Below are 13,127 nucleotides of genomic sequence, written 5' to 3'. Positions count from 1 at the left end.
ATCAATCAGTCAACCCCTGACAACTTCCTGAAACACCTCACTCCATTTCCTGTTCTCTCCCCCTTCCCTCTTTCCCCCTGGTTTGCTTCACTCTTCAAAACTGCAGGCCACAGCAGCTTAATGTTAGAGGGTCAGACACAGTTAGACTCCAAAACACTACACAAGGACACCTTTGACCTTCAAAAATCTTTACATCTTAGCTAAACAAATCAAGGTCAACATTTCTTACCATTACCTTGTTAACCATTTGTAGGCATCTTTGCCAACCATCTGATCACAGAACCATCCACTTGTTCTAAGATCACAAACTGATCTGTGTTAGGAGTAGCGAATGCAGTACTGACGAAGGGTGACAAAGGGTGGAGGTACCTGAAGCTGAAAGTCTCGAGTATTATACAAGCGCCTGGAGAGTACTGCATACAAAAGAACTTCCGTGCCTCATCGGCGTCTCCTACCACCTAAACCTGAGACTTAGTCTTTTCTAAAGCTGTCAGACTCTCCTGGCACTGACTTTCTCCTGGCATGGCCCAAAAGGATGCCAATTAGGAATACAGATGTCCATAATTTGTGTGGGATGGACCCCTGGCTTTTGCTGTTGACACTGGTGAGAGCTTTCATTTGCTTCTCATAGCTGGTGTATCTGTATTTCAGCTCAAAGCTCCAACAGGAGAGCCTGAAGATCTGAAAACCAAGCCATGGTAGATTACAGCTCTCCTCAACTGGCACCTTGCAATTCAACACAAAAGCAACAGTCAGTTACATTCATGCAAATACCACTTATGATGGTATCTTTAAGTCAAGGTTCCAAGAAAGAAAAGTAGGGATCAGTTGAGACTATTTGCATTTTTTTTTTTAATGGAGGTACTGGGGATTGAACCAGGACCTCCTGCATACTAAGCATGCACTCTACCACTGAGCTATACTCACCCTGCCATTTCACTTGCATTTTTAAAAGCTTTTCACTTTTTACCACTCCTCACTTTGCTTAGTGCAATCTCTAATTTTTGGTGAGGCCAAATCAATAAACATAGACCAACTGGGGTGTGACCGTGTAGGTTCCATTTGGAATCACCCAATTAGATGGCAGTTTTCTAGCTGATTATACGGAATTAGAAACATGAATTTTAAAAATATGTATCTCCCCTTGAAAAGGACAGGAAAGTTTTAAGAACAAAATCTACGACTGTGTTAACCATCTGCTAAAGGGACTCAAGGAAACGGATTGGTTCTCTCAAATTATATTTTTCTTCTCATTACCCAAAAGCACTCCCATGTCCCCTGCTCTAATAATTTATACAAAGCAGGAGCTGAGTTGTAAAGCGTTCTTTCCTGCCTATAAAAGGCCACGGTGGGAGTTACCCTTTGGGTGGACACATCCGTTAATCTGCCTGTACGACTAATTTTCCAAGAGAGGAACTCTTTCTTTGGTATCAGAATGATGGTATGTGGCATAAGGGACTTTTACAAAAAAAAAAAAAAAAAACTAGCCTTCTCCAAGCTTAAACTGTCTGATTTAGTTGAGTGACATAAATCAGAGGATCTGATTTGGATCTTAGTCCTAGCCAACCTTTCTCAGCCCATGCCCAGGTGTTCCTACCGAGACCCTAAGCCTCAGCCAAGAAGGTAAAAGAGAAAAGGGAAGTCAAAATGAAAAATGTGTGAAATGACTAAATGATCTGCTCTTTGAAGCAGACGAGAATCCCAGTGTCTGTAGTCACTGGGGAGTAATTATGTTGGTTGGAAATCTCCCTATTTGGATCAAAATTCCTGCTTTGGAAACACACCCAATTCTACCATTAGTCAGACATATTTCTCCTCCATGTCCATGAGGGTCATGTGCCTCCAAGCTAAACGTGGGGTCTTTGATGGTTTAATCTTAGTAAAGCTACAATACATTGCATTTACAGCCCACTCAACGTGGATGACTCTGATACATACTTACAAACATGCGCACACAAAGCTAAATAAAATGGTCTTGAAAATTCTTGTCATTTGGCCAAGTATGGAAAAAAAAATTCTTTATGACATTTTACATCTGGAAATGGAATTAAATTCATGATGTGCTTTCCCCTTATAACCGTTCGGTTGCTATATATGTTATTTCAGCTTTCCCGAAGCATAACTATTATGTGGGATTTTATTTTCCACCTGTGGAAGAAAGCAAGAGACACAGAGACCATTAAAGGGACAGGGAAAATCAAGACAGATTTCTGGTTGTGGTGGGCAACCAGGTTTGGAGTCCATAGCTGTGAGGAGAAATACTCCACTGATGTTTTTATACACTGGCTAATCCTCACATTTGGCAAGAAGAATCTGATGAAACAATTTTGTCTAAGCCTCCATAATTCAACCCAGGCTGAGAACAAACAAATTGGCTACTGCAAATTGTTTCTCCCTTCCTCTTTATTCCTGGCACACATCATATTTTCAAGCCAGACTTAAAGCCCAGATTCTTCTTTGTTACTAGACTCCAGAGTCTCCAAGATTACCTTAAAAAACTACATACCCCGTAAGTATGGATTTTGTCATCTTTTATTTTTTTTAAAGGAATTCCCAGAACTCTTAGCAATCACTGTTGTTTCATATTCCCTGAGGCTACATTTTCTGTTCAGTTGAGGATCAAATACCATAGAGAGAACGCCAAGCTGATTGCTGCTGAGACAGATGTGGGGCGTTCTGGAGTTGCTCACAGCAAGGGAGGGGCAGTGGCATTAATGACTTAAGTCCCAGGAAGATACTTTCTTAACCCTCACCAGACAGCGCCGGGTTTCAGTGAGTCACAGATATCTTTGGACCTTCCCAGGCACTGTGTCACCGACAGTGGAGGCCTACAGAAAACACTGTCACGGCCGCAAGGAGCTTACCAGGCAGTGGATGAGACAGAAAAAATATGACCCATACTCAGAAGATATTACTATACGGAGAGACACAACTGGGGGGCTGAAGCATGTGGCCCCTGTGCTCGCTGGGAGTCCAAAGGTAAGAAAATTAACCCAAGCTGAAGGCAGTCACAAACATTTTCATCAAGAAAATGAGATTTGAGCTTGGCCTTGACGAGTTGAGAAACTTGGGTTATACAACTCGAGGTTACCAGAATGATGACTCTGGCACCTAAAAAAAAAAATCTGAGTGGCGTAAGTGGAGGAGTATGCCGAAGAGTGTGTCTGCTGGCCTGTTTTGGCAAATCCGGCTTAAGATGGACATCTTTGAGGGCGTGTTTTAAAAAATCCAGTTGAGGGGGAGGGTATATAGCTCAGTGGTAGAGTGCATGCTTAGCATGTATGAGGTTTTGGGTTCAATCCCCAGTACCTGCATTAAAAAAATCAATCGATCAATTAATTAATTAATCTGTTAAAAATCCAGTTGATACAGAAATCAAGTGGCAATTTTTTTAACCTGCCTTTTATGTCATCAGGAAGCCCGAAGGTCATTAACCTGCTTTACAAATAAATTTCGCTGCATCTCAAAGGCCACGGATACTTGCTGCCTCCACCCTACCTCATTTTATTCCATTGAACCCATTGTTTTTCCCATCTGAAATGTATGCCAAGTGGGAATGTTGTGGTCAAGGGCAGTATTTTACTAGCAAACGTTTTGAGGGCCACTGAGGAGCCTTAACAGATTTGATGCAGTTCCTGATTTGGCTGGGCCATTCTGTTTCCCCAAACTCCATCCCCGGGGACCTCGTGAATCACCTGTCATCCATCAAAATCCAGGAGCATGTAGGTCCCATAAGCAGCTTAAGAATTTATGCACTTCTATTGTAAAACTAAGAAAGGTTGGCTTTCCAGGAAGTTCTGCGTCTGATTGTTCTGGAATGTGTTCAAGGGTAAGTTTCAGTGCCCACATTTGAGCCTCTTAAAATGCTTGAGCATTTAGGTTTTGTTTCCACCTAACTGAAATCTGACGTATCGTTTCCCAAAAGTTATATAGGCAACGAACTGCTTTTATTTCTCTCCCTTTTCTGCCACAAATAATTCAAAACACATTTCCTAGGTGAGTTGGTCAAAATCCTTGAAACCTAATTCTTGTCCCCATTTGAGATACCAAAAGTCAGGGGTGGGGGTAGGGGTTGGGGCAGAAGGGTTTACTGTCAAACAGACAAAAGCTTGACGTAACCCATCAAACGCCTTCCCCAAGCTTACAGCCTTGGACTGGGAGAGAGAGCCTCAGACCCTCAGAGGTGTTTTTCAGGCTCCAAATAGATAATTCTTGTTTCTTAACTTGGGCTCTAGGATTTGTTTTACCACCAGACAATGGACTCACCTGTTGATCAGAGAGGCCGTAAGTCAAGTGCTTTTCATTATGTGCTTTAAAACTGGTGCTCAGTAGCCCAGCAACCTTCACATGGTAGGTGAGATCACAGAGCAGCTGGAGTGGGTCTTGAGCTGAAAGATCTGAACTGAAGAAACCTGCAGGCAGCTGGAGCCGTATTAAATTTTTACCATTTGGAGTTCATTTAACTTCTCGCTTCCCTCTTCCACGGGGGTGAGAGGAACATTCACCATTTTTTATTTAAGGAAAATAGATGGAGGTGCCATTAAAACGTTTTATATCAGAGCTGGGGTTTAAGAAATCGTGAGGGTTTGTTGGATGGAGATTGGCCCTGTTCCAAGACATGAGCAGCCCTGCCCTTTGCCCTCGGATCATTTAGTCAAATAGACAGATGGCTACCACCCAGCTGTGTGTGTGTGGCGAGGTGTCTCTGCCGTCCACACGAACGTCCCCATTGTCCCGGTGCAGTAACAGGCTCCAGGCGGCTCACATTATCCCACTACCCGGATGGCGTCAGTCCGCATTCACCTAACTTCCTTTCTCCATTCTGATGAGGAGACCTTGGAGCCTTCCCACCACCATGCCTTTCTGCTCTGTTCCTTAGAGGCCTGTCACACCTGCTAGGTGTGTCCTCGCTAAGCACCAGCGCTCCCCTCCCCTCCTCCAGGCCCTTCCAGCGGGTCCCCCCTGGGGTTGTGAGCAAATCCCTGCAACCAAACAGGAATCAGCGCAGCACAGGTGTCTTTCCCTGCCTGGCCCCGGAAATGACTTTCTTTCACGAGAAATGTATGTGCCCCGCCACACGTCTTAACCTCTCATCTTTTGAAGCCAAAGATGGCCTGTATATGTATCTCTGTCCTCTCCTTCGCATAGATATATTTTTAAAAAATGATTACTTTGGTAGACCTAATCTAAAAAGGAATAATTTAAAGGGTGAACTTGAGACACCCAAGAGTCCCTCAGAAAAGTTCAGCAAATGACAGGAAGAATCTTTATCCCAATAACGAGAAAGCTACAAAAGTCAGAATGAAGGAATTCATTTTAAATGATTCTATAGCTGGACATTCAAGGCACCTGCTGCCAACTCCATAACAACGAATGCACAGGTTGGTGCCACCCATGTGATGGGAGATACCCTAGTCCTCTGCAGTGGTCAGATCTGTTTAAAACAGAGTCCTTGTGAGGTGGGGCAAGGGAAGGGGGGGGACTGGTACCCAGCCTTCTAAGCTTCCCAATGTCAAGTAAGCCATCTGCTGACATCAGTATCCTATGACAGCCGATGCTGTGGGAAGCTCTGAAAGCTATTCGGAAGCACCCACGCTTGCTATTATTATAATGGCAGGAATCATTGGGCTCCCATACTGTCTGTACTGGACCACACCGCTGAGTCCCTGCAGACAATCCAAGGACGACAGCACAAAAGCCCCTGTGCTTCCAGGCGGCTCAGTTGAAGATCACAGAGAAGCAGAGCTAAGCTACATAAATCTCTCACTTATTTTCCTTATCTCCCCAATAGGATGTAAGTCCCTCAAGGGTGGAGGAATTTTATCTGTTTCGATTGCTGATAAATCTCCAGCACCTAGGATAGCGCCTGGCACACAGAATTTCCTCAGTGGTCGGGTGAATGAGTGAGTGAGTGAGGGCACCTGCATTTTCACTCCGACCTGGAGCAGACCCAGCCGGCCTATCTGTGAGAGTGAGCTGGCAACAACAGCCCCGCCCTGATCGTTGTCAACTTCCACTGTGTTTCAAGATTTGAACGTGGGAAATGACAACATGCCTGACTCCTCCAAGAAAATGGTTTGACCTTCCTTGGATTTTCCAACTGCCTGCTCTCCACCCACACTGCAGAGAAATAAAGAACAGGGTTCATTATGTCTTAACAGGCCTGCCAGCTTAAGCTAGATATAAATTTCTTTTCCTTTCCTTCGCTGAGCTACTAATCTGGATGTCTACCTAATGGTTCCATTTCAAGGAAGGTGGAAGTGATTTTCTACCTGCATGGTCCATGAATTTAGATACTTTAGGAGCCCTTTCCTTTTTTTCCTTCATTCTTTCCTTCCTTCTTTTTCTTTTGCTCTCTTAAAAATTAATTTGGGGGGAGGGTATAGCTCAGCAGTAGCGTGGATATATGTACGTATATGCATGCCTGGGACATCGTGCTGTACACCAGAGATTGACATGTTGTAATTGACTGTACTTCAATTAAAAAAAGAGAAAAGCTAATGTTAGAATGAGAAGAAAATATTTGCAAATCACTTTATCTGATAAGTACTCCAAATAAAATAGAACTCTTATGACTCAACAATAAAACCCCAATTCGAAAATGGGCAAAGGATTTGAGTAATTTCTCCAAAGAAGATATACAAATGGCCAAAATGTACATGAAAAGATGCTCAACATCATTAGCCATTAGGGAAAGACAAATCAAAACCATAATGAGATACCACTTCACACTTACAGGATGGCTAGGATTTTTTTTCTTTTTAAACAGAAAAAAACAAGCCAGTGGCAAAGATATGGAGAAACTGGAACCTTCGTGCATTACTGATGGGAAGGGAAAATAGTGTAGCCACTGTGGAAAATGCTTTGGCAGTTCCTCAAAAAGTTAAAGATGGAGTTACCACATGACCCAGAAATTCTACTCTTAGGTATGTATGTATATACTCAAGAGAATCAAAAACATGTTCACAGAAAAACCTGAACACAAATGTTCATAACAGCATTATTTATAAAATCGAAAAAAGAGAAACAACTCAAGTATCCACCAACTGATGTTTGAATAAACAAAATGTGGCATATTCTCACAATGGAATATTATACAGCCATAGAAAGGAATGAAATACTGATACATGCTACAACATGGATGGACCTTAAAAACATTATGCTAAGTGAAAGAAACCAGATACAAAAGGCCACATGTTGTATGATTCCACCTATATAAAATGTCCAGAATAGACAAATCTGTAGAGACAGAAAGTAGATTAGCAGTTGTCAGTGGGTGGAAAGAAAAGAGAATTGGAAAGTATAGGGTTTCTTCTGAGGATGACGGAATGTTCTGAAATTACATGGTGGTGATGACTGACAACATTGTGAATATTCTAAAAGCCACTGGATCGCACAATTTAAAATGGTTAAAATGGTGAATATGTGTTATATGAATTTTATCTCAATAAAAAATGCAAAAATTTTTTTCCAATTGACTTTAGCTCTCCCCCAGAAACAAGACAATCATAGAATCCACAAACTTAAAAAAGATTTGTTTCCCTTGTCTTTGCAGAAGTCAAATACATTCACATAGGATGAGAATTCCTTGTCATTTTGAGATCAACAATATTTATTCTAACCCTGTTAAAAATTCAGGCATGTTAAAAACTTAGTAAATAACTAAAAAAAATAGAGGAAATTTTAGGTGCATTTGCTCAGCGAGTACATTTCTAACATTTGGGATATACAGAATGGCCGTGTATTCTACGAAAAGTCTCTTACGAGTGACTTCTCAAATTTAAAACTCTTTGGAAGGGATGGTGGAGAGTAAGGATGGATATGACTCTGAGCTGCTAGCTTCTTTCCTTGCCTCTTGTTTCTTTGGATGTGAAAGCTAAGCCTTGGTCATCTGGGCACTTTGGATTTTGAATTTCACTCTTTTTTGGACTGAAAGTATTTGTTTCCATTTAGAATACTGAGTACCACAAACTTCCACTGTGCACAACGTTCCTGCTTGACCCGCAAGGAAATCATTTTTTTTCTATTTGTCTTCGTATCATATACCGAGGGAAGAGTCTGCAGGGTGGGGAGGAGGGGCTGAACTTTTTTAAGAAAGGCTGGTGTTAGTGTTAAACAAACAAACAAACAAACAAACTAGTTCTGACCACAGCAAGACTGTTTGATACCCACGGTGTGGTGGAAAAAATTACAGGAAATTTTGTTTTTCAAGGTCGTGCTCACTGGCCTTGTGTGTGTCCATGTCCCCTAGTAACTCTTTAATGACTCAGTTGCTAAACCACAGAAGCTCTCTGAGTGACAGGCAGGAGCAGCTACATAACTTGTGGGGAGGGGTCTCGTGTAGAAAGAATATGGGCAGCCCCTCTTTCGGAAATTATTGGGGGAGAGTAATAGCTCAGTTAAAGCGCATGCTTAGCATGCATGAGGTCCTGGGTTCAGTCCCCAGTACCTCCAGTAAAAAAAAAAAAAAGAAAAAAAGAAAGAATTAAGAATTCCAAAAAGGCAAGAGCAAAGCACAGACCCATGAGCTGCAAACACGCCGCAAACCCAGGGTCCAGCGGGAAGAGTCTGGTCAGACAGCTCCTCCCGGCTCCCGGCTCCACCACCTCCTTCCTGTGCTTAGAGGTGAGTTACTTAAACTTCCAGAACCTCACTTTCCCCACCTGAAACGTGAGGCTAATAATGCCATCTCTCAGATGGCTGCCAGGGTTTGTTTGGTTTTTTTTTTTAAGTCTCAAGCTTGCATACTATTTTTTAACATCTTTTCAATTTTTCCATGCAGGGAGGAGCAGGATGTATTTCTATTGGGCAGGAAAAGTGAATGGCAGGAAAGCCATTTGGTGGATTAAACAGGGGTCCTTCAAAGATTAAGGAAGGGGGCCAGGAGGGGCTACAGTTCCTCACATCTCCAACCTGACACACTTTGCCTCGCTCTGTGTTTTTATTAGCTTGTATCCCCAGTACATCAGTGGCAAGGGTGATGAAACCGGTGGCAGATTTAACTGCCAGGCAGCTGGGTCACTGTCCCGAGGGTCTTGTTGTCATGCCGCGATCTTAAAGTGACCACGGCTGCCCGGGCTACTGCTCTCCCCGAGACTCCGGGACAGACCACCGAATAGTTAATCGGTGGCAAAGGAAAGCAAGAGGCTGTTGCTTGCAGAAAGCACCGAGAAGCTGCTTTGAAAAATCCCAAGGTGGCTGAATATCACGAACACAGTTCCTGCTGTGGGCAGCTGTGTGTGCGAAGGGCAGCCTGAGGGCTTAAAATCAAATCTCCAGCATGGGCTGGTGCCCCTCCCCTGGGGCTCTGGCAGCGGAGACAGAAGGCCTGAACACTACAAAATGAAGGGACCCTCAGTACCATCTAAGGAGGGTTACCATTGAAAGTTATCTTTTTTATTGTTCGCAGCATCAGTGAATAATGTTTTCTAAGGAAAAGAGGGAAAAAGAGTGCTAAGGAGAGAGAAAACAGGATGACTTATTTACCAGGAAAAAAAACTGCAGGCCCCTTACCTGAAACCTTCTCATGTCCCTTGGGTTTCCTGCTGTTTTCAAACAATTCTGATTGCACTTGAGGAAAAATTTTAAAAAGAATCTGCGAAGAGAAAGCAATGTGTTACATTTGTAAGTAAACATTTTTTAAGAGCGAATATATCTGCCTTAGATTAGATTGGATCGGAAAGTGATTGTATTTCAGGTCTGGGGAATTTCAGCCAGCCCTGCCTGCGAAGGCATGTGGCTGACCCACTGCAATTTGCAAATTTGGATGTTTTCGGTCCCAAGTCGGCTCCATCACTGTTGAGGTTTGTTGAGGATTGTGGCTCACAGGCTGGGTTCCGGTTTGTACACCCGCCCCCCACCCCGAGTGACTAGGGCATGCTCTCCCCGCCTAAAAAAAGAAAAAAGTCTTGACAGACAGCAGTAACTCGTTCTGTACAAAAATACCTTGCTCCAGAGGGTTAAAAATGGCAGGACTTGGCCCAGAATCCCAGGGTTCCTCACGTGTGTGACTTGCCGCTGGCCACACACACACACCTTCGTGTGCACACACCTCACACATACACCCTCACACAAAAAGAGGGCCAGGATTTCCAACCCATGGATATAAAATCAGAAAATAATATGTCACCATCTAAAGACAGTCAGTCTGTGCAGATATATGCTGGGGTTTTCACGATTAATAACAAGTATGGATATCCTTTCAGACCTTCTATAAATTATCCAGAAAAATACAAAGGCACAGAATAATGGTCTGAGATTATCATTCGTGAGACACATTTTTAAGTTAACATTCCCCTCCCTTTTTTGTGCACTTTTAAAATTGGGCTTCTTTGATCAGATGAGTACACAAACCAAGAAAAATGGCAGAAGTGGTCTTTTCAGCCATTTTCCTATTTAATGTTTGGAATTTTGTTTCAAAATACAATAAGTTTTTCATTTATTTCACTTGCCGAGTCCTTCTCCTTAAAAAAAAAAAAAAATCCCGCTTTTGCAGTGTTAAAGTCCCAGGTGAGCTAGGCCTACTTCCCTTTCTGTTACTATGACAACGAAATTTTACCGCAGTCCCAAAGTCCCTTCAGAACTCTCACATCCATGCCTTGAATTAGAACTTTAAAGGAAAAGATATACATTTTTCCCCAGGATTTACCAACAAAAATAAGTAGCAATCCACAATGCTCCCCTAAAATTCTATTTTAAAGCAACGGTGGGTGAGATGCTCTTGTGGTGACCTTCTGTTTATTTTTATTTCTTTAACAAGCACACAAAAGAATTAAAGAGTGCTCCAATTAATGGTGTTGAGCACTTAAAAAAAAAAAAAGAAAGAAAAAAGAAAACCTGATGGGAAGGTGAGCAGTAAATGATGAAAGGAGAGAGGAGTAATTGTCTCTTCAGAGCATTTTCTCTAGATTTGCCAAAAATATTTGGCCAAGTGTGCCTGACCCCAGACTATGAATAAGGTTGGGTGTGAATTTGGAAATAATAGCTTAAAGTTTTTTTTTTTTCATTATTTGATAACATCTGCTTTTCACTTCTGTCTGAATCTTTTCTGGGGTGGGAGCTTAGGCATTGCTTCCTGTGCCGTGAAGGTGTCCAGGGTCTTTATCCGAGACATCTCCAGATGAGAAGACAGAGAAAATGCTCCTTGCTGCTTTATGCAGTGTTCAAATTCACAGCCTGCTTCTGCTTTTGAAAGTGCAGCAGGACGTCTGTCCAGAGCAGCCAGAGCGCGTTGGAAAGGAGACATGTTTGTATTTAAGAACAGATTGACCAGAATTCAAATATTTTCTTTCTGAAGGGGAGCCCGCATTCCTGGCAGAGTCACCTACAGCACTTACAACGCCTGGAGATGCTCTCACAAAAGACTTCAAACTTGCCTTTTTCTCACATGAGTTTCTTTGCAGACGACAGCCCCCACCCTCAGCTCACATTTGCCCTCCCACACCCTGCCCCATCAGAGATTCACACCTTTCTCCCTACTAACACCAAATCGAGTGCTTTTTCCTACAAACTCCTTGCTTTGGGGGAAGTTTTGCCACAACCGGGCCCCTTATAATGCATTCTGTGGGCTGTACCCCCCTCCCCGCGCCCCCTTCTCCCCAGTGTGTCTGCTGAAAACATTAATGTCGTGAAGGCATTATTATTATATGAATGGTATGAAAGTGTAAAGGAGATAAGTGTTTACATAAAATCAAATTGATTTAGGGAAAGAAAGGGGCTGCTGAAAGGCTTTATTCATGTTAAATTAGAACCCTTAACAGTTCCTTGGCTAGAAAACCACCAGTTTTGACTCCTTTGCTGGCCCGGGGTCCGAGTTTATCACCTGCACTGCCCCCTGCATGCTGAGGATGTAACATTCTGCTCACAAAGGGGAAGAGATGGGTGGAGGAGGCAGGGAGGAGGGAGAGAAAGAGACAACGTTCTCTTACACTGTACATACTTTCTAAAAGAAAGCATAGCTGTTTCTAAATGGCTCGCACCAGAAATTCTGGCCTGGGTATTTTAGATGCAAACCTAGAAATCAGTGTAAAGGAATTATTTCTCTTTTACTGATGTTTCCACCTCCCTCCCCTTCACCCCCTCCACCCCCCATGCTCAGGGCTGAGTACAGAACCTTCTACTAACCATCCCATCCATTAACCACAGGGTAACTTCAGGGAACAAATCAATCCCCCAGAGTCTAGAGCCCTCGGAAGCCTGGAAAATGTCAGCTCTCTGCCCTTGGAAGGGGGAAACCCGCATGAATGACAAGATTCAGACCAAACGTGCAGATACTCATCACAATGGAAGCTGTCATTTTCCCTTTCTCCAAACAGCGTCGACTACATAAACGTTATAACCACCTAGCGTGGTCCACTCTGCAAGGCTTCTCATCTCATTCCTGAAGCTTGAACACCGACGGCTACAGGTTTAGCCTTGTTTTGTAAGATAAAGCAGAGTAGACAGTGGGGTCCATGTCTGAACTCAACCTTCAGATTTCAATCCAGTTCCTGGGTCAGCGGAGTCAACAGAACATACCCAACGGCGTCCCGCCCCCCACAGATGTCCATTATATGTTGACAGTGTCCTAATCTTGACCTGCTAACAACCAACCAACCAACCACTTCTCTGACCTTTGGTCTCTTCAACTGTTAAAAGAATTTACCTGGATTATCTCTAGGGTTTCTTCCAACCTTAATATTTTACGATTGCCAAGAAAATTGTGTAGACTTGAGAACCCTCCAAAATGGCAATACTGGGAGAAGAAACCACTGAAGACCAAAAAAAACCACTGTGACTTATTGAAGTCCAATGAGGGTGTGTGCGGAGGTTTTCGGAGCGACAGGTCAGAATAAGCAGGGAACACTGATTGGTAGACAGTGGGGCATCGTGGTTGATACCTTGGCCGGAGCTGGTGGGACCCAGAGGTTGGCAGGCAGGTTGTGGAACGAGAGGCACTGTTCCCTTAGGATCCTGTCTCTGTGCTTTTGAGGTGGGAGAAGGGAGTTCAGGAGTATCCCAGGTCAGAGCCATCTCTGTCCCTGCCCACCATCCTGTGTGGTCCAGTAGCTGAAGGGCACAGGGGTCACAGAGAGGAGGGAAAGCAGGCTTGCCACATGTCTGCTCTGTGCCATGCTCCACGCCCCAGG

General features: G+C 43.4%; 1 protein-coding gene across 1 annotated transcript in view; it reads right to left on the bottom strand.

The window, feature by feature from the left end:
* The window catches only part of EBF2 (EBF transcription factor 2), a 183,276-nt gene that overhangs the window by 45,906 nt on the left and 124,243 nt on the right, over positions 1 to 13,127 (bottom strand). Inside the window, exon 7 of the mRNA XM_072952584.1 lies at positions 9,514 to 9,595. Coding sequence (XP_072808685.1) covers positions 9,514 to 9,595 — 82 coding nt within the window. The remainder of the gene's footprint in view (positions 1 to 9,513; positions 9,596 to 13,127) is intronic.

The sequence above is a fragment of the Vicugna pacos genome, chromosome 31 (genome assembly GCF_048564905.1).
Source record: "Vicugna pacos chromosome 31, VicPac4, whole genome shotgun sequence".
Lineage (NCBI taxonomy): Eukaryota > Metazoa > Chordata > Mammalia > Artiodactyla > Camelidae > Vicugna > Vicugna pacos.
The sequence above is the reverse complement of the archived record's forward strand: the minus strand, read 5'-3'. Positions and strand labels throughout refer to the sequence as shown.